The sequence below is a fragment of the Eleginops maclovinus genome, chromosome 1, assembly GCF_036324505.1.
Source record: "Eleginops maclovinus isolate JMC-PN-2008 ecotype Puerto Natales chromosome 1, JC_Emac_rtc_rv5, whole genome shotgun sequence".
Lineage (NCBI taxonomy): Eukaryota > Metazoa > Chordata > Actinopteri > Perciformes > Eleginopidae > Eleginops > Eleginops maclovinus.
This window is the reverse complement of record NC_086349.1, coordinates 12,592,987-12,615,680: the sequence shown is the minus strand read 5'-3', so window position 1 is coordinate 12,615,680 and position 22,694 is coordinate 12,592,987. Positions and strand designations below refer to the sequence as shown.

Below are 22,694 nucleotides of genomic sequence, written 5' to 3'. Positions count from 1 at the left end.
ATTAAAATGATAACTGTGCAACCCACTTTTTGCCTGTTAATTGAATGGATGGAAATACATAATAGGTATATCAAACTCAACTAGTATACATTTACTGCAAGTCAGGTATTTTGCAATGTATCTCATAATATATAAACTTGTGTATTGAAGGAAAAATACAAACATGCTCATTATACTAGGTTTAGTGCTAGGGTACAGTTGATTTACAAAGAATACAGACAGTATACTTTACTATCAGATTTATTTCACATATGTACACCTGTGGCTGACATCAGACAGTAATCAGCATGTTACAGAGAGGACCAATCAAAGGCTCTACAGGGGCTGAGAAGCAAACGTTACATTTCTTGATTAAGTGCTTCTTTCAGCCAACCTTATTCATCCATACATATTAATCTCTTCTCAATGAAAAGATATAGTTTACATCATTATCTCCTCATTCAAGACTTTAACAGAAACTCAACAACATCATTCGTAGGTCAGGACGGGTGTCACACGGATACGTGCAGAGCCCTTCTACCTTTTCTGTGTTCCTAAGAAGGCCATGTGACGGATGTGGAAATGGCACCAGAGCTGATATCCCTTCTTCTCACTCATGGACTCTTCTTGTTAGCTGGAGACACAGTGAGTAATTCAATAAGTCAAGTATTCATTTATTACTTTCCTTTTCAATCATGGGGCAATTTTTTCTTCTAACTTCCCACATCCACCTCCACACTGAGAATAAAAAAGGTGATTCAAGTTCTGCAACTTCCATCTGTGGCAGCCCTCGTTGTCTTACTGCAGCTTAATTACAAAATATTGGCGCCGTTTTCTGTAAAGATTACTCACTGTAGGAGGCCCTCCGTAATTTGGACCGCAGGGTTTGTCACGGGAAATAATACAATGGAACTGGGCTTTCTGTATTAGATTTTCTCTTTTAGCCTCCTTGACATTTCAAGCTGCATGAACTAATACATCTGTTATTTGTTGATCATTTGATTATTAACATACTTCACAAACCAAATCAGCTGCCCTGCTGGAGACACAGACACAGCTCAGCAGACAGTCTGGGTTTTCTCGCCTGCCACGCACAAACGCACTCGCTAGAGATGCACAATTCAGCCCTCAGTAAAAAGGAAAGCCAGGTGAAAAACATTTATCTTCCCTTCCTTTGAGCGTATGAGCACTCTGACACCGCCATGGAACAAAGCCCGTCATCACATTCTAATCTCGAGTTTCAGGGCTTTTATTTCACCCAAATGCCACCCTGCTGGCCTTGTAAATTATTGACAGACTGACACCAACGCGAAAGGACACATAAAAGAGGCTAAAAGCTCCGGCCCTGGAAGAGCTTGTCCTCTCCTATTGCCATCAACCGGGAGACCAACTCTGCTAATGCTTCCCTGGAAGCTCACGGTAACTTTGAGACTGAATTGTCAAGATACGACTCCTGACCTCCAGCTGCATCATACAGGAGAGATATTCTGTGCATCACTGCCCCTTGGTCTGTAAAAACCCTAGTACAATAACAAAATGGAAATGGAAATGGAAAATATGGGAATTAAATGATGAAATGTAAAAGCAGTCAGTCACACCGGGTTAGTATTGCATACAGCCTTTAAAAGTTGTTCGGATTGACTATTTCTCGATATTTCTCCTTCTAAAGAAACGGGATGGTGGGTGGTTCGGCGTGCAGTCATTTAGTTTTCCATGATGAACTAAACTAAACCGTGGTTAAGCCGTGTGTCAACTACAACTCCAATATTTGTCAGTTTTACGTCTCCTAACACCTACTCCTCATTTTGCTCAAGAATAAGATGTTACAGAAACTAAAAGGGGCAGACAATTAGGATGAATAAAAAACTAAAATACAAACAAATAAGTGAGAGCAGAGCAGAGCAGGATGAAAGTGAGTCGGCAGAGATGAGAAGCGGTGTTAGGAGAGGGTTTTTGTTTTCTACTGCTATTTAATCCACCTCGCTTTCATTGCTGGCACCCTCGGGGCGCCTCAGTTTGTCCACCTGTTCATTAATCTGTCCATCCCCACGCCGATCCACTGTGTGCATGCTTACACCGTCTTCCTCCTCCTCCTTCTCTTCTTCTTCTTCTTCCTCCTCGTCTACGTGGCTGACCACCTGCTCCTCTTCCTCCTTCTTCTCCTCCTCCCCCTGCACCTCCATGCGGACCTGGTCCTTCAGGTCTAGGAGCATCGTTGCACCGAGGCCCACGGTGCCGTCGTCTCCATTGATAACATGAACTACATCAGGCTCTCCCATGGCATCCTGGGAGCTGTGGTGTCCATCTTTGCTGGGGGACGAGTTGGCGGACTCGTTACTGACAGGGGAGATGTCGCTGCTGCTGTTGGTGTGGTTGACTGGCAGAAAGCCGGGTACCGATGGCGGCTTCAGAGGAATCTGCCATGAGGGGATTTTAGGTATAGTGGGAGAGGAAGGGAATTGTTTCCTGTGAAAAGCGGGAAAGAAAAGAGAGAAGGAGAAAATGAGGCATGATCACAACCTCACTTTTGATTTAAATGTGTCAAAAGAGCTTTTCCACAATGTAATCAGCCAAAGATGGGCATACTGCAACCACACAATATACTGTACATAGCTTTCTAAGCCAAGAAAGAGTTAATGACAGCATATCCTCAACACTAGTTTACATTTTAGCATGCAGCCACACACTAAGCACACTGTGTAATTCTCATAATTACAGCGGAGAAAATGACTTTTCCCCCCCAAACAAACAGATGTTTGTCACACCTGGTAAAGATGCTCTAAGATTTTTTTAATTACATGCACTGCAGCTTTTAAGATCAAAAAGACAACGCTGAATCGTAATGGGATAAGCACTTCTTGGTGTTTAAAAAAAGAGAAAAACAGTTTGGAGATGATTTGGATCATTTGAACAGGAAGGGAACACGTTTGGAGACAGATGGTGATACAGAGCCTGTAGTTTGTGATTCAAGCCTTTGCCAGAAAACTCATTGTGAGAGTCAGGATGAAGTCAAGAAAGCAAATGACAAAGGGATTATTGCTGATTAGAAGGTACGAGGGGAACAGAACACGCTCAGCTAGACAGTTGTGAGGTAATTTTCGTCCTCGCCGGTTTTCTGATGTACACATTTACTTCAGGCTTCATTATAGACGCTGATACATAATCATGCATGCTAATGGCCTGACTGAGCTGGGTTGTGCCTAACTAGATTGAGGAACAAAGAAAAAAAGAATGAGGGTATGTCTGGCAGTATACAAAGACACCTTTGACAACACAAAATACTGAACACCGTGTATTAAAATGTAGCAGGAAGGATGACAATTTCTCCCGACTAAAACAAAACAAGCCAAGGTAAGGAGGAAGGAAGGAAGTAAGGAAGGGAACAAGGTATACAGAGAGAAAAGGAGAAGGAAGGAAGGAAGGAAGGAAGGAAGGAAGGAAGGAAGGAAGGAAGGAAGGAAGGAAGGAAGGAAGGAAGGAAGGAAGGAAGGAAGGAAGGAAGGAAGGAAGGAAGGAAAGCAAAAAGGAAAGTAAGGAGGAAAGAATGAAGGAAGTGGGGTGAATAGGAAGGCAGTTAGGAAGAAGAGTAAGATGGGATTAAGTAGAAACAAATAAAGGAAAAACATAAGAAGGATGGATTTAGTATAAAACGTAGGTCAAAAGGAAGATAGAAATAAAAGGAAGAAAAAGAAAGGAAGAAAGGAAGAAAGGATAAGGGAAGGAGAGAAGAAAGGAAAGTAGGATAGGAGGAAAAGGGAAGAGAGAAAGGAAAGAAAGGAAGGAAGTAAGGAAGAAGGAAGACGTGAAGGAACTGAGGACCTCACCTAACCCTAACCCTAACCTTGTTGGGGGAGATGACGAATGATTAAGTACCTGTATTTTATCAGGAACCGTTTTCATATAACATACATCATTTCCCTTGGTCTGTCATTTTGCATCTATAAAATGACTGAAGATGCATAAGAGCAATTATGCAAGTGTGGTTATCTTGCTTACCAATAAAAGCATTAATACAAAGAAGACCAGCTGATGCCTGCAGTATGCTAATCGACCAAGGCAAGAAAAGAAATGGTGTAATCAGTATTATAACCTCTAGTGCCTACATATTCGAGATTAATGATTTTGCTTTAAGTGTGCAAGTCATTTAGAAGAGCAATGTGACATTCTGTGTTCTTTAATTTTATTTATTTAGTCACAAACTAAAACTTTCAGCCCATAAACCACAGACGTGTACCATGAAAGAGGGTGTGCACAGATACATCTATAATCGGGGTTTTGTAGTTTCTAAGTATGTTGCTTCTTACATTTTATAGATATAAAGATATATAAATAATTAATCTTAACTCAAGGTACGTAAACTAGCTTTCCTAGATATTTCAACAACACCTCACAGTCCTCCTAGTAGAGGGGGGTTTCATGCTCATGTGCAAGATGAATGTTTCCCTGTTAATGTTGAGCTGTGCTGTCAGCCAGCTGGGAGGATCTTCTTGTCCAAGTAGATGCACACTAAGCAGCGATAAGGGAGGCTGGTGTAGATCAGTACAAAGACAATAATTCCTAAATGAAACTGCTCACACCGAGTGAGTCCAAAATATATTTTGAGAAGAAGCCAAAGACACATTTCCCCTGAGTGGGAGAGTAAATGAAATGTATACCTAAAGTTTGAAAAGGCAAGAATTTTCAAACTGCTCTTTCAAAGTCAAAAAGATTTTCACATTTATTATAAATTGTTTCCAAGAAGAGCCACACAAAAACCTTTATGGCTTTTTTGACTCTTCTGACAAAAAAAGCATGATAATTATAATGAATCTTTATCTGTGTCATTATCCATCAATAGGCTATTTTAACACGTGTAAACCAAAATAAATGTAATTTCAAAGGGGCCATGTCAGTTTACGTGGATAGATGAACATTTTTGAAATGTTATGTATACATTAAATATGGCCACAGTGAACATATGGCATGATTGGGTATATTATAAGGCATTGATGCTGGTTACCACTGTGAAATGGCTCAAAATAACTGCATCCAGGATCTCAAAAGTACATGAACAATGAGTGGTTGGCCCACAAACATAGGCACGCACTTTCATGTGACGGGGGGGTCTGGATAACTTTGTTACCTGCTGAGCAGTAAGCCCTTCAAAGAGACGATCTCGGCCTTCAGCTCTCCAACTGTTTGGCTGTCCAGGACACGGTTTGTTGAAGACGATGTCTAGAGGAAACACAACAAATGTCTCAGGCACACTCACAAAACTGTTCAGGTCACATGTAGGGTCAACGTACAAAGTCAATACACAACTTTCAACAACTCCTCTGTGCTCCATGTCAACAACATAAAATAATAAAAAAAGCATTTTGAAAAAAAGGACAAAGGTTCAAGGTAAACAAATATGGTAAATGCAAATGCTAAAGGCCACATGTTTTGTGTGGTCAGGTCATTCGTCACTATAACAACTTCACAACGGCTTACTGCTGGTGATGACAGAACAGAGGACAAACAACCCCACTACAGTCACCTTTATGGCGTTGGCTGCTCAGAAAGTCCAGTGAGTGTGAATCATGCAGTTTTTACATAATTTTCCATACTATCTAGAAAAGATTAGGCCAGTGTCCTGTGTTTTGGATAATGACTTTATCTTGAACAATGGTTGCATTCATGAAGGTAACCATAGCTTAGCAGTTTGTTTTGTTCTTTTTGTCTTTTATCAAAAGGCATGTGTTCTCACTCACACACACACACACACACACACACACACACACACACACACACACACACACACACACACACACACACACACACACACACACACACACACACACACACACACACACACACACACACACACACACACACACACACACACACACACACACACACACACACACACACACACACACACACACACACACACGAGATGCTAAAGGGTATAAAGGCAAGTATTTGAATGGCAAATTGCTGCGGAAAATCTATCTCTGCAGCCCTTTTTGGGGTTGGGCATAACCTTACAGAGGGAGCTATGAAATTAAATAGTATTGATAAAGGCCTGGAGAAAAAGAAAACATCAAATGATGATAAAACAGAAGTGGTGCAAAGTTTGGTGATCCCTTTGTCACATAAAATAACGGAAACTCTTACTCCAATAGGGAGGACAACAAAGTCCAAGTGTGGAGGTCAAAATACATTTGAGTTTGTGAGATGATTACCAGAAAAACCAGTGATGTAGATAATTGCTCCCCATTTGCGATGCATTGCTGGATAAAAAAATATAACAAACATGTGCGAGAACAGGGGGAATAGACTGATGAGACGAGAGGGAGGGGAGGCAGAAGACAAGGGAGAAAGTGGGATAAAAGAAAAGTAAAAACTGTAATTAAGACTCTCCTGACTCACTAGAAGAAGCTTGTTAGGAAGCCTAGACCCCCTATCGAGGGGAGAGGGATAACTTGGACTCTTTTGCTTGTAATTAAATCTAAGAGAAATTAATTGAATCACATCTGAAAGGGATCAGACTCATTTACAGTGGAAGGAGGGAGGCAGAGGAGGAGAAGTGAAGGGAGACAGAAAAGGAGGCTTTTTTTTAGGCTCTTATCGACTCCTAAACCTCGCTGATAAGGAGCCCTGTTTTAGAGGTGGTGCATTGGAGGCCTGCTGAAGACACTCTTATTACAGCCGTCACCTCATTAGAACCATCTTAATCCCTCGCCTCCCCAAGGCACCCGTATAATAAGGCTGGATTCAGCTTCTCTCTCATTTTACATCGAAAAAATTAATTGCCGTATGGGCTGAGCTAAAAGACTTCCAAGGCAGAGAATCGACTTAAGAAGTATGCAAATTGCTCCAAATAACTAGAAATTATTTCTATATCACTTAACATTAGAAGACAAGGCTTTGGAGGAGGATTGTTAACCGCCAGCTACATAATGTGCATTATCTTCCAAGCAGCACTATACAATATCACACATCAAGCCTTGTCACACAACACTTCCACTGACATATGTCTTATTAAGTCTGAAGAAACCTAATTAAATGTTGGGCCAGGACTGGATTTCAGCTTTGAGATACATTATGCGAGTGTGTACACACATTGTGAAAGAATCTTGTGTTAAGTGCACTAGCTGCGTAGGTGGAGCTGAGTGGAGGGGTATCAGTGACTGGAGAGATAGAAAAACACACAGTTGACTTAAAAAGGCCCTCCAGAAGAGCTGAGACGTATCCCATAGACCACAGGCGTGTATACAATGTGATGTTTGAATAAAATGCTGTTTAAAATATTTAACTTCTGCATTAATTTAGCAGGTTTTTTCAAGAGCATTCCCGTCATCAAGAAGAGACAGGTTGTATGTGTTTGTTAACAGTGTACTTTAAACGTTCTCAAAAGAAAAAAACGTTACTTCTTTAAAAGTTGAATGCCGCATATGCATGTGTGACTTAAATGCATTCTGTATTATTTCTAAGACTCAATTTAAATATTTAACTTTGCAAATTATCCTGCTGGTTTTTAGGATTTAAGCATGTAGCCTTGAAGAGCTCTTTGTGTTTGCGTACAAATGCCGTTATATAATTCATTGACCCACCTGGCCTTATTGACTCAATTAAAGAAAGCAATAAAAACTGCCTGATTAAAATAAAAAAATATGAAAGGTTCAGAGTTGTGTGCAAATGTCTGTGCTGCTCTTTCATCTAGTGTTTGACTTCTACTTCCTGGTGTGCAGGTGCAGGGCTCTGAGAGCTCTGTTTGGACTAAACAGTGGAGAACAAAATTCTCTGCATCCCGAAAATCATCATGCATGAACAAACAACCAACACATGAACCAACGAGCCAAAATAAAAACACGACTCAACCCTGGAGAGAGGAGCCACCCAATATCACCCAGCAGTGTGCTGGCTGGATGTGTTTTATCGTGTAAATACTGTACATAGTAAAGATTTCCTCTAACTGGTTTAAAAGCTGTGTAACTAATGACTCGGATGGGTGCCTCGGTGTGAAAAGGGTCGGCCTCTTTCTGCTGGTTAAGTAAGTGGTTCAAGAAAAAAAGAAAAAAAAGATATCACAAGCAAAGAAAAAAAAAAGACTATCAACTCTAGCAGCACCCAAGGACGGCAACGCATCTGGCTAAATGAAGATAAATGCCTGTGGACCATTAGCAACAAGATAAGATCTTTAACAAGGCTTGTTTAAGAGTGTCTGAAGGCAAATTAATTCACAGTTACTCTGCCGGCAGACAGTGTGTTTTCGTGTAACGCATGTATATTTATGATGGAATTAGTTTCAAAGGAAGTCCCCAGAGGAGTGTTTTTGAGTGGAAACACTGGTACAGTGCAATTGATTTTACTCTATTTATGCACTTTCCCACTGGCAGTTCATCTCCCGCATACAAGAAGGCGGTTTCTAATCTTCTATGTAGTATCCACTAATAAAGAGAACGATCAGTGAGTTGAGACAGCAGGGAAAACACAGTTAACAGGCAGATTTGTAATGATAATGGAGCACAAATAGACTAGGCTGCTTAACATCAGAGCTGAATCATGTCATGCTTGGACAAATCTATCCTGAACACCAGTGGTAGCATACAGCGCATGACTTTGAGGAGCCATGTTAACGGAGAAAATTGTGAAAAAGAGAACAACTGTCTCAGGCTCTAAGATATAGAAATGTGCGGCATCAGCTTGTGCTGCGTGTGTGCACGAGTCATTCTGTCTGAACTCGCATCCATAGTGAGGTCCCCAGTTTAGGGACAGTAAACGCAGTCTGCAATTGAGCGGTTTCCAAACTACGAGAAATGTTTATTTAGCAGCTGAGGAAACAGAAGTCTGCATGTGTTTCGGGTTAAAGGCACATTTCCGCGTTGAGAGGTATAATTGCTAAGCGTGGAGCACTTTGAGCGGCGTGGTGAAGCAAACCTCGAAAGCCGCCAACGGTGAATGATAAGTAGCTAGCCAGCTCCAACATGTGTTTCCCATCAAACATCCCGGACCTGAAAACAATTTCCCAATTTCCCCCGTGGCCTGAGACAACAGAGGGCCGTGTGCCGACTCGCAGGGAAAATTTAAGATCAACACTATAGCTATAAAGCAGAGTTTATGATTTGTTTAATGGGTGTTTTGATTTGAATTATACTTTTTATACACTACTGCTGTCCAACAAGGCTCTTATAGCAAATGAAGTAGACACTTTTTAATCCAATTTGTGATTCGGAGATGACAAATGAAAAGAAAAAAGCATTCCACGTCCCTTTATGCCGGAGAGAACTCATTGTTTGAAGTGTGCCTACAGCCTGTCTGATATAAAACTTTGAATAGATTTGAGATTTTAGACCAGCTGACTTGGGCCTCTTCTGCTTTGTACTCGTTCAGAGGGACTGTATGGCTTAGAACTTGAAACAGCCAAAAATGAGCTATGAGTCGTCAGTTTTTGATGAACCAAGTCCAGGGAAGAGATTCATATTTTTGTTCTCGTTTGTGCCAAAGCAGATGTGTCTGCATATGTTTTCCTGCGATTTCCAGATGCTACAGTGAAACACCCATGTGCTTAACAAGCTGTGGACATAAAACATTGTCTAAGATTGTCTCTTCCAAGGCACTTTTTTTTAAAGCCCAGAGATCATAAAGCAATTTATGAGCGGTGTTATAAAAAGCAAGCAACATTTCATCTCAGCACATAAGTTTTTAGACCAATCACTCACACCGTTTCACCTAAACACTTACAATTCTGAGTAGATTATGAACACTGTCTATAAAAATCAAGGCGAAGAGGAACGACAATATGGTTAAAGATTATGGTCCAATGATGAGATGCACCATACCTTTTTGCAGCTTGTGTTCTGATGATATACAGTATAATAAGGCTGTCCATCTAAGGTGGTTATGACTCGGGGAAGCACTGGAGGTTTTAGTACACAGAGGCCTCGAGAAACCTTTTCTCTCCTCATCAATCTGCAGATTTCAACCTGCAACTTTACGTTTACGGAGCTCTTCTGCAATTTCAGAGTTACTGCCTGTCTAGCTCTACTCAAAAACATTAATCATACGTAACAGACCTTGAAGGTGCCGTCCATAACTTTCATGCTCAAAATACAGTTAAGATGCACTTCTTGCCAGTGAGGTGTAAAGTTGTTTCAGCTCATTGTGGTTAGTTTGCCTCTGCTTCAAATGTGCCAATATCTGCTGTAACTAAATAAAATAAAACAACTACAAATCTGGATTACGATGCTTTGAAGTAAAGGTACATTTCCAGATGTTTACCTCAAGTCACTCACATCTTAGCAAATTGCAAACTGATTGTGGTGGTAACTGAAGGGCGCCGAGTTGCTGATGAGGTGTTATAGCTACCTTTGCTGAAGTCAGTTCTTGAGAAAGCTCCTGGATTTTCTGCTGCTGCTGGATCAGGAGCTCCTGGACAGAGACCAGAGTCTGCTGCAGCTGGCTCACTGTGAAAGCAAGACGGTAAATTCATCAAACTTGAAAAAAAAAGAGAGATTATGTTGTTTTGGTACCTCAGAAGTTAACATTTTCTTTCAAGCGTCGTTGACAGAACAGATGAGACTCAACTTGTGTCAATGATCAAAGCCGTCCTCTAAGAATTGTAATCAAAGCTAATACCCGGTAACTTAAGTCGCAGCTTTTTGGTCCGAGGCGCTGAGAGTAGGGGAGGGGGAAGGGGGCACATAGGATGGAGATATTAATCTCTAGTGCCTGAACTTAAATCAAATAACAGTCTCTAACCTTCCATTATCCACCCAGACACTGCCTTCTAATGCATCTTAAATCCTCAAACGATCAACAAAGGAAAAAACAAGGCTCTCATTTGGGAGGAGGCTGCCAGACAAAATGTCCCCCCTAATCCTAATAAATATTGTTCTTTTTCCATTGACTTTGAAGATTGAATTAGTTCAAGTGTTGGTGTTGGACGAGGGTGTATGATTTCAAATAACACCGAGCACAGTTTGTTGCCCCCTGCTTCCAGTCACGCGTGTATTACCAAACAATGCATTAAGTTTCCCCGAGCTGATTATATTACAGAAAACCAATAAACATTCATATAAATCATGGGCGTGTAAAGTGTTAAATCAAGCCTAATAGGATTAACATCAACAGATATTGTGGCGGTCCACTGCTGAGGTTGTCAGGCCAATGGTTAAAAGCCTGAGCTGCAGCCGGCTGGACGGGATGTAAAGAACCCTCCTCTCACATTAACCCGGGACAAAAGACAGAGCTAGGCTGTGTTCCTTTTGAAAAACCAACACAGACAAGATATTTGATCTTTAAAAAAAACTAATATCTTGTAGTAACACCTGTGTTTAAATGGGTGGAGTAGTATCAATATAGGTGGGGTGCTGAAACGTTTGATCTCTTCACGCATGCAGAATCCTTTGGGACTCGTGTTTGAGCAGGATCGTTGGTTAGAGCCAAAAAAACCATTGTGCAAACAGTTTCAGTTTGTTACTGAGTTTGTGCTTCAGAGTGTGACCAGCCTTTCTGAAGACGGTAATAAAACCAAAATACCGCGGCCATCCCTGCTTAAAAAGGTGTTGCTATGACAGGGTGTGCACGCTAAACCAAGAGCAGCCCTATTAGTCTCTGATTCCACCTCACCACAGAACAGCTTATCCAGATGTGTGTGTCAGTCTGCCAGCCTGTAATACTGTGCCTCCTAAATTACCACTGGCACCGCTTTTTCAGCCACTTCAGCCAAACAGTCCAAATCTTTTCATGTCCCTCCACAAAGTTTGCTCCTCTGGACTCTTCTTCTTCTTGACAAAAATGCATAACTTCTCATCCTCAGTTATCACAGATAGGAAGCCAAGAATAATGAAGTCAATGACTTTGGCCAGGCATGAATCAGAAGGAGGCTGTAGCTGTGTGTGTGTGTGTGTGTGTGTGTGTGTGTGTGTGTGTGTGTGTGTGTGTGTGTGTGTGTGTGTGTGTGTGTGTGTGTGTGTGTGTGTGTGTGTGTGTATGCGCGTAGAATCGCAGACAAGATGATGTGCGAGGCTTGCAGCTGCTGCGAGGAAGGTGCACATTGTGTATTCAGTAAATTATTCAGTAAATACCTCGATATAATGTACACTACATATGTCCAGGCCTGTCTCTGTCTTTAATGGCCAGCTGGTCACCAATATGGCTCCCACCGACAAAGAGTGCCCAAACAGCCACACAATTCCATTACAGCCTGGGTGCGCTGAAGTAGTTCCAAGATCCATTCATTAATTGTCTGTGTGAAGTTGTAGGCAAATCATAATGGGAGTCAAGGCCCCCTTACTCTCGAGTTGGGGCTGGCGAGAGAGACTAATGTGGTCCCCATTCAAAAGGATACATCACCTCATTGCGCCCGGCACTAGAGAAATACATGAACTTTAACAAAAGGGGGTTCAAGCAATTGGCAGCAGCGAGGCAGTCGGTCGCTATTACTCAGTGCAGCGAAGAGAGGGAGCAATAGGGAGAGGAAGACAAAGGGAAGGCAGAGGGAGAAAACTCTCAGTGTAATTGCAACCCCTCTCCCCAACTGTTAACTACAACAGTCATTAACTACAATAGCAGCTTGGCTACTGCAGTCATAGCAAATTAGTTCCCCACACTGGCTGAAGAAAAGACTCATGTTTAGTTTTTTTCCACTGGAGTCTCACCTACGCGATGTAAAGCACATGAGGACTTTCACTGTGAAATCCTGTCTGAACCGACAAACAAAACAGGGTTTGTGAGTTGGCAAATCTCCAGAAAGTGATAAGTACATGAAGAACAGGCAGTCTAATAGACAGGGGAAATGTGTTTGCATAGTTGGGAGAAAATGACCATAAAAGAGCGTATATTTGTTAATCAGATTCAGGGTGGCACACCTTGCACGCGATCTCACACAATTGCTGCCCTCCACCTACCTTAGCCGGCCAGAAAACAAAAGCCTGGGTGTGACTGGAAACAATGATAACAGAAATATTTTCATCTACAATATGTCGGTCCGTGACAGGAGCAGCAGAGTCAAAAACTTAATTTGTTTTCATTTAGAAATGAGATGAAAAGAACAGAGGATGGTTGTATTATTCTCACTGCAGCTCAACACCCATTCAACACATGCATGATGGTAATTCATACAGTTTCTAAGCAAAGATACACTCACTTTATTGAGGCAATCTTTAGTCAATAAACTTGTGACTAATTCTTTATTTTCAGAAATGCCTTAAATGTTGATTCTATGTCAGTTGCCTAGTGCCTCGGAGTCATTTTACTTAAAGCAACGCTGCATATTGCAAGCTTTACAAACAAATTATATAACCTAAAAATAACACCCTACAGGCATACGTCTTAAGCATGCCTCGACAGTGTTTATTTAGTTACTCAGTTAACTTAAGTTTAGTTACTTTAGTTAACTGACGATGGGAGACAAAAAGTTCTTCACTCCAGCTTTAACTTGTTGTCCAAACTGTCTTTGAGAATCCTGGAAAAATATATAAGTTTTAAAACTGTACTTTGAACTGTGTCATTATTTCTACCAACCTAGCTATCTCAAATGGGAATTGATACCTTTAAGGTGAAAACACACTCCAGTTCAACAGGACTGCTAACCAGACCAAACTTTCTCAGAGTGCCTCTGTCATTTACGCCTCCCTGGATTTTTAATTATACTGACGAAGAGCAAGAAAGCATCTTTCTCTCGGCTTCACTCTCTCTCCATGTCTGACAGCGAGGTTGAGATTCCTCACCTGTCCAACATGGGAGCCGCACCTGTCACCGTGCACTTAATCACACTAGGGCCAGTGCCGAGCCCAGACGCCACACAGTGGCATGCCACACGCACATCGTGCACACAAAAGCCCCCCCCACACACACACACACACACACACACACACACACACACACACACACACACACACACACACACACACACACACACACACACACACACACACACACACACACACACACACACACACACACACACACACACACACACACACACACACACACACACACACACACACACACACACACCAATACACATACGCACACAGAAAATTAAAATGAACTTTCTCGCAACCTACAGGGAAGAGGGTGGATGATGATGATGGTGGTGGAGGTTTGGATGGGGGTGATGTTGGTGCAGGGGGAGAAGGATGGAGGGGGGGGATGAGAGAGGATGGGTGGGGGGGGAGAAAAGTTGTCATTTCCCAACTCCTCATTAATATTCCGAGGTTAAGAGCTTTTCAGCGAAACGTAATTAATTGAGCCCGAGCCTGACAGTAAACAAGCAATTTCAAATTAAAGCGAAATGACAGCGGCGTCATTTGTTAAAAACGTGCGGGGGCCCCAGATTTTGGCGACAGATAAATGAGGGAAAATGTTAAGGAGGGAGAAAGTGATGAAGATATTAATCTTCACCTGTCTGTGTCAGCGTGCCACTCATTGCCGCAATGTTGCTCTCCATCCTCTGCAGATGCTTCTTGTCCTCTCGGCGGCCCATAATGAGGGGAAGGATGTATTTCTGCAATTAAAAGCATGGCACAATATTATAATTCTCTCTGGTGGATGGGGCAGAAGATGAGGAAAAGACAGGGCCACCTAGACTTGGCAGCAAAGGGTCAAAGGCATTGTTTTATTGGATGAGTGCCTCGTTGTCTAAACTGCCTGATTATGTGTTTTTTTTTTTGTTGAGTGCCCAAGCAACTGATAAAGGCATGAGCACACATCTACTGTTTAAACCATTAGTTGATTGCAAAATTAACCAACCTTTTTGATTCACCATTAGTTGTTAAGTTATTTATCAAGCATTAATGTCAAATAGTTGTTGGTTCAAGATTTGCTGCCACTGTTTCATACCATTGTTAATTATGTATCTTTGTGTTTTCAGAAAAGAAACACTTTGAAGATGCCTTCTTAAATGTTGTTCACAGTTTTCTATAAATACTGTAAATAAACAAACACATAAAAGTAATATAGTTCTACTACTATATAATAAATCTGTTAGTTGAAGAACATCAAACATATTTCGAGCAACATAAATGAATAAAACCCAGGAAAGGACAGTGAAAATAAGACAGGACTCCTGGGAAAAACATGGTGATGAACCCTGAAAATAGTCTAACAAAACCCAAACAATGTCATGTTGTTTATCGTCTCTCTGCCGCTGAATAAACAGTACTCCACCAAAATGATATGTATGTCTGACAGCCAAATGAGGAGGTTGGTTATCCAGTGTGAGTTTCAACCAGATGAGCCGCTTGTGAGTATATGGATCCAAGCTCACCAAACAACATCAGAGTTTATGTGGTCCTAGAGCGCTGCACTGAACTGCAAACATTGTGTTTGTTTAAAAGCTGAGTAAAGGCGACTTAATACCTCACAGCCGGTTTGCAGCCCTCAGCCGCCCGAGCCAGGTTTTCTCTCTAACTCAGGTGGCAAGCAGCAACACCAGGGCAAGTAATAAACACTTTTTAGAGAAAAAGATTAAATGAGTGTCAACACGTAGTAATTAATAAGTGGGTTGCTGGGAGTGTGATGTTTACAAGGTGCGCCTTAACATAAATAAAGTATGGGCAGAAGCCTGGACATATGGTGCGACTGGCGCTACGCTCCAGTGACATGACAGCAACCTGTGCCGTCCCGCCGGGGTATCCCACCCCACAGGCGACCAGTGGCTGGCAAACCCTTTTGCAGGTGCGAAACCGTGGACTGGTACAGTGTGTGTTTTCCTCAGTAGAAGAACACAGAGACAGTGGGACAGGGGACTATGCAAGTGCATCCTTATATTAGAGCTGCGTAAAATGAATGAAATAAAAGGACACAACAGGATCTATAGAGAAGTCAATATGTCCGACGAGGTCAGGTAGGCATATGCAAGTACATGATACACGCTCCCATTCTCTCTCGTGCACACGCAGAGAGAACGGCCTGTCATCCAGGCGGAGAGCTACTGCTAGAGCTCCTGTCCTCCTCTAAAACGAGAGTAATGGCTTCCACATGCCACTCAGACTACTACTAACAACCACTATGGGATTAATGTCACCGGGGACAAGGGGCCTCATGAGCTCATGTTCAAGGGCTGCTAAACCCGATAAAAAACCAGGGTGATTATTTTTAGATGGTAGGACGTCAAAAAAAATGGTTGTGTGCTGTGTTAGCAACTATATTTTTTAAAGGAAAAAAAATGTATCTGGGGAGGAGGAGGGAAGGGGAAGTTAAAAAGAAGGGCTTCAAATGAGATCATACTTTGACGTAAAGCAGGGTGGCTTTAATAACAAGACCAGAGTGATGTTACACACTGCAGAGGCGCCTTCTATTCCAGCACCATAATTCATCATGAACTGATGTACTTGCAAAGCCCCCCAATTTTAATGTAATACCAGGGAGGCAGTACTGACAGATCTAGGGATGCAAAGGATAATTTGCAAAACAAATTTTTGAAAGATTACCTGTGAAAAAAGTCAGTGAGGAAACATAAAGAGCAGGGTGTAGCTTACTTTGTAAAGCTGATGAAAGCCAAAGGCGATGCCGACCATAATGATGGTGAGGGCACCGTAGTCTCTCCATCTGTAGCTGGTGGGACCTGAAGGGGGGGATAGATTGCTTGAAATTAATGTGAAATTGAATTTTAGCTAGAAAATGTATTTCATAGAGGCCTACATTAAGGATTTTGATAAACATTTCATCTTTATCCATTTTCTGTCCCTCAATGTTACATAATTATTGCACGGTTGTATTCTTTGAATGCTGATTGATGTAAAAACGATGTGCTGCATCACATCACTGTGACAATGTCATTTATACTTGTTTTATTTATTTAAAAGTTACTTGAGGTAGATTAAACAACAAAAACAAGTTTGAAAAGTCTCCTACATAATACATTTTGGACTGAATGGAAGCTAATGGATGCCTTGAACTACAGCAGGGGTGTCCAAACTTTTTTCACTGAGGGCTACTTCCAAAAAAACATACGACTGGCTGGGCCCCTCACTAGAGGTGAGGTATATAGCCTCATATGTTAAGTTATAAGTTAGCAAAATCAATCAAATGTAGGTAAATTAGGCTTGATACTTGAATATGCTTTAGGAACAAACAGCCCACATCACAGATCTGCAAAGGGTTTTATTTATTTTGCAGAAAACAGAAGAAGCCTCAGATTGCTTATAATAAGGGGAAATATAAAAGGGTCTATTTCAAGCTTGTTATGCAAAGAATTTATTTGGCTTTTTTTTCTTTAAATCAACTAAAATGAGTTAGAAAAAAATATTTTCAACTTCAATTGACTGAATTCATTAGAAAATTGGGCTTATTAACAAATGATACTCTTGTAATATATGTTTTGATATATTTAACAATATGAGACAAGCACAAGTTTCAGGTGTGGGCCATATTACATTATACTTTTAGAATTAGCTGTGGGCCAATTTAAAATGGACCACGGGCCGCATTTGGCCCCCGGGCCGTGGTTTGAACACCCCTGAACTAAAGTACCAAATAGATGTATCATCTCTTAAAAAGAACAGCCATGTCTGTTGAATAAAAATAAAAAGGTTAGTTTACACAATTATTACTAAATGCAAACCCCTAGTGTGTTCCTTTTAAATAAAGATTTAGTGAAAAAAATGCATAAACACTCAATGAGCACCCTACAAATGTTGTTCTCCTGATTACAATCATTCCATCGAGCTGTTTACACTCAACTCTGACCTAAACAGGGTTAGTTCAACAAAGCAAACAGGCACTCTATTTCCTGCTCTTCCAGAAAGGACACCATTGTCTTACACTTATTTTGGGGTTGGGCCTAATGCAGTGTTTGCAAATGAACCTCTAAACGACTAAAATGGACAGGAAGGTAAGTGTCTAGTGTTTGTTTGTGTGTTTGTATGTGTGTGTGTGTGTGTGTGTGTGTGTGTGGGTGTGTGTTTGTGTTTAGAAGTTGGCTGCCTTGCTGAGTGACAGATAATGTGAAAGTGTGTCATTGTGCAAGCTGTCATCTGGGTAGGCCAACTGTCTGTCAAAGTGGAAATTCCCCACATAAGAGGGCATTCAACTGAAAATGTCACTAAACAACAAACAGGTCTGCTGGAAATATACTGTGAGCTTTTTCTTTTATACACTTTGGTTGGGCCCAAACGAATATGAAATTATTAGCGGCTAAGCCACTCAAGTACGCCACTGATATTCTATTACAGGTCTGATTTCACCTAATGGGTTGTGTGGTACGTGTTTACTGGCTTGAAGTGAGTAAACCAGATTGATGTTATGCCTTAACACTTGTGTGATTTCACATGCAAATAAAATAAGAGACCCACTGGCATGTTTCACTATATGGTATTTCTCAAGGTGAATGCCATTTTATTTTTCTTACTCAAGGGCACGTTTCATTGCTGCTGCAGCATTCAGGGATGAACCTCTAACCTTTCCTATCGAAGATTTTGAGTCATTCTCCAGCATCCATATGGTAACCACATAAATTTGGGTCTTCATCAACATTATAGCTGCGATAGACTGTCACCTACCCCAGAATACCTTGCTTCTGAAAGGCCTGGGAGTCCTTGGGATAGGTGGTTGACCCTGAACAAGCCCCGCTGCATCACAAGGGGTCTTCACTTGCTCTTTCCCCCCGTTAGGACCTTTCATTCTTCCTCTGTCTCTCCTTTTTCCTCTACCACTTCCACTCTGCCATCTTCCTTTTTTTATTTGGTCACTTAAGCGGTGGAACTGTGGTATCCATCCCCCGTTTTTCCAATCTCCTCTCAAATTTATTGGGTTCAGTGGAGGCCTTCCTGTCCTTCTACCGCGTGGAAATAGAGATCAGAGTATCCATTACTTCGACAGAGATGGATGCGGGTCCCCGTGCACCGTCCCCATAACAAGGACATCAAAGGGAGGTAGCCCCCTCTTCTCAGCGTGACCCCCCATACAAGACTCCCCGCTCTCACCTCATTATGCAGCTCCCTTATAGCCGTTTTGATATAAAACCCCCCACTATGGACGGAGAGCCGCGAGTCTCCCTAACTACATGGCCATCCCATCAACATCACTTTCATTACAAAACATGAGATGCCAAGGGAGTCAAGGACAGTGTGGTAATAAATGAGGGTGGAATACATCTGGAATCATTGTCATATGGGTTAAGCATTACGCGGACTTCATTCTGCATTGGTAAATCAGTGGACAGCACTCATAACCTCCTGAGGTAATAAAGATACAGGTTGCAGTGTGGGGTCCTGCCAGTGTGGACCCCTTTGAAACTGAATGGCACAAGACTTCATGAGCTTGTGCTGTGCAATGTCATATCCCTGCATCATAATTTATTATTGTATAGCAACATGTCTGTAAATATCCTGGTTTTGGAAAGCTACAGATAATCCTGTTAAAAGGGTTTTAAATTAACAGTAACAAGATATGCCTAACAGCAAACCTGATTAAGGCTTTGGGTTTTAAATTACACTTCTTTATTCAGATAAGAGTGCAGATAAGTATTAATAGTATGTATATGCATGGTATCAAAGGGTAGGAAAGGATGTGTGCACTCACTATGTGGTGCAAGAGCCAGCTGAGTTGCATGGGGTGAATGTTGGGGCCCCACAGGGATCAGAGGCAGGACTTCTTCTGTGCTTCCAGAGCGCTGGATGGCCAACTCTACCTCCACATCCGTGAGCCCTGGAATACAGACACACGTTAGAGAGACATTCGGAGGCGGTGCAGTCACAGTGTGTTAATGGGAAACACCAAATGGCTCCTTTGCTATCATAATCTATGCTTAAATACTTCCCAAGCTGCCCACAAATCTTTTAAGTACAATTTACAGAAAGTATGACAAAGGTTCATTCAATTTTACCCAACCTCCTCAAAAATGCATTTTCATTTCATAATTCAGAAATTCCACAGAGTTTCCGTTTCAGGGACATCCATCAAAGGCAGATAGCGCGGAAAGGTTCACACAATGAAATCTGAAACTCTGCTAGCCTATTAACTGCCACCAAAGGCAAAGAAAATAAGAGTCTGTCCACTTCTCCAGTTATATTTCCCATGTGGAGATTTCATACACCCCAGACAGCGAAAATGCATTATTTTAATTTCTTCATTGTAATGTAAATGTATTACATAATTTTGCAAATGCCAATATAATTTAATCTTCAGATCTTTTTAATGATTTTAGTGATGATTAAATTGCAAAGGGCTCCCTGATGGAGAATCTGAAGGGAGGAGAAAAAAATCTAATATGAACATATCCTTTTGTGGCAAGAAAGGATTTTATTTCAGGCGCCATATGCTGTGGGTCTCGTCTTCTAATGAGCAACTTGGTCTCAACAAAGGAAAATAATTACAACTTTTAATGGACAAAAACAATTTATAGTAAACAAACCTGAAGACCAAGAACCAAAATAAATGACAGTAATTTTAGACAATTATGAGCATGGTTTACCTTATGATTAAAAATAAGCAAAGTCCGTATCATCACGTGGTCAATTGCTCTTGGTGGTCTCACAGAGTGTCTCTCTCACTAACATCTTACTTCCTTTGGCCCTTTCCCTTGCTTATTGACAGAAAATCCCCTTTGTAAGAGAGCCTTTTGCTTGCACTATTCCCGCAGGATTTAGAGAATTTACACAAGCTCAGAATAAGCTTCCTTCATCCTTTCCAGAGAAATCGAGGAATTGGAAAAGGTTCAGTTTCAGAGGTTCAAGAGATAGCTCTACATTTTCATTAAAAGTAAGTGCACAGAGCCAGATCCTAATATCTCTGGTCTTTACAGGAGATGCATGCAGTTACACCCAGGTGAAGTATTCATATTATAAACTGTGTAAAGCAGAACTTTTAACTTCTTTAGGTTATTAACATTTCTTATATTATAATTCAATAATCCTCCCGTTTCAATGCTCTTTAAAGCGGGGTGAAGGGATCCTAAATTAACCTATGCCTGGATCAGCGGCACAAAATCATGAAAAAAACCTTCGCTAATCTACCACACAGTTTATGCCAAGAGGAGGTCCCTCCCGTCACCTATTTAAATGCTCCGAGGACTTCAAATGGCCATGAAAATGGTTGAATAATTGAAGGCAAATATTGGCCAGCCCATAGTCTACAGCCGGTCCTGAGTGCCAGGAAGTGGTGAGCGCCATGTGCTGAGTTTGTGCAGTCAGACTGCACTGTCAAATAAGCAATAATGTGTCCCCGGACTCCTGATTCATCTGACCACAGCAGACTACATGGTGGCAGACTATTGAGTGAGACATGCAAAGATCTCCGTTTCACTGAATGAGAGGAAATAAAAACATGCTTCTTCTTTTCACCTTGAAATGTGAAGTCTTTTGAAAATAGAAAAAAACACATTTATGCAGCCATTGAGCTTGATGTATGTACATCTTAATGGCTGCTCACACCTCTGATGTTGTTTATGCAGCAAATGAAAGGTTTTGCTACCTTGCATTAAAATAAAATACATGAAAATACTAAAGCTGTTTACTAGTCAAAGTACAGCTTGTTAAGTTGTGTTGCATGCTCTGATCTGTTTATTGTTGAGGTGAAGACAACAGCAAATGAAAGAGCCCTTAGATCCAAAAGAAAAGGGAACACGGTGAAAGTGAGTTTTACATATAAAAGGAAAAGACCAAAAAGGGATTGTGAAATTTATTATGGGTTCCAAAACCTGTGGAATGACCCCTGGTCCCCCATTTCAGATCGACCTGTGGGGAGATGAATTTTTTAAGACATAAATTACACCTAATGACGACACCATAAAAAAGAACAATAATGGAAAGCTATTCTGTATTTCATTATACTGTATTATTTGGTGCACCTGATACACGCAGTGCCTGTTTATGAGTCACCGTATTAGCAGATGCTCAGCCAAAGCATTTGCTTTGACCTTGCCATTCTCATTGGGGCATGAAATTACGGTGCTGGCACCTCGATATTACAGCTATAAATACTGTAAACTGCATATCTGGGCTACGTTTTCTATTGTCTTTCAACATAAACCTGATCGGTATTTATTTAAAGGAAAACCCATTGCTCGTCAGGTTATTTACAGCTCTATTTTCACTGCCTCACATTCTCTGAGTATTTTTAAAGGGCAAACAGGCAGCGAGGCTCTTGCATTAAATCCATTTCTCCAATTCTGGCACTTCTGGACTTTATGGGTCAACACATGGGCCGGACAGCCAATTATAAAAATTGCTTACTAAAATATTTTGTGTGCTAAAAGGTGAATGACTTTTTCACTGTCATCCCAAGGCCTGAATTATGAAGTTGCCCTTGACTGAAAATTACTTACATTTTGAATATCGTATTTAGAAAAAGAAGAAGGCATGGCGGGGGTCATAAATAGATGGAGGTCAATGGGTTATTAAGAAGTAGTCAAGTGCAACTTCTCATGCGGTGCTGGCGAAGAAGATTCTACATGTCATTTGGTGAGGTACAACTGCTTGAAAATAGCATGCCCTAAATAATGACCACTCTCATACAGTATTCATTTATGTATTAAAAAAGGGGACTCTGCTCTCATTTCCCTGCTTTATCGCCTTGTACTGATGACAAAGTAGGCAAGGCCTAGGCTAGGTGGCGCCGTGGAGTAATTTATAACCACATCAATCCCTTTACCTTCTATGCAGGCCTTGGTCATTGTCATTTTTGTCCGAGAGGTGAGTCACATAACCCCACTTACAAGCAGCATCCTATTAATATCTGGGATGATGAACCTTATCCTTACCCTTACCTTCAAACCAGGTATGGTAATAGACCAACAGCCTACC

At 41.3% G+C, this 22,694-nt stretch overlaps 1 protein-coding gene across 3 annotated transcripts in view; it reads right to left on the bottom strand.

Annotated features, from left to right (window-relative positions):
* Window positions 1-224: 224 nt before the first annotated feature.
* pex14 (peroxisomal biogenesis factor 14) overlaps window positions 225-22,694 on the bottom strand; it is a 44,498-nt gene continuing 22,028 nt past the window's right edge. The window contains exons 1-8 of one of the 3 annotated variants that reach the window (XM_063880860.1): window positions 19,474-19,598; window positions 18,453-18,727; window positions 16,431-16,516; window positions 14,353-14,455; window positions 10,312-10,409; window positions 5,102-5,193; window positions 1,959-2,445; window positions 225-613 (exon numbers count right to left, since the gene is read on the bottom strand). In XM_063880860.1, the coding sequence (XP_063736930.1) occupies window positions 590-613; window positions 1,959-2,445; window positions 5,102-5,193; window positions 10,312-10,409; window positions 14,353-14,455; window positions 16,431-16,516; window positions 18,453-18,573 (1,011 nt within the window). In that variant the 5' untranslated portion in view covers window positions 18,574-18,727; window positions 19,474-19,598 and the 3' untranslated portion in view covers window positions 225-589. Of the gene's footprint in view, window positions 614-1,958; window positions 2,446-5,101; window positions 5,194-10,311; window positions 10,410-14,352; window positions 14,456-16,430; window positions 16,517-18,452; window positions 18,728-19,473; window positions 19,600-22,694 lie in introns of those variants that run through there. The other 2 variants (XM_063880843.1, XM_063880852.1) reach the window with 2 other exon arrangements.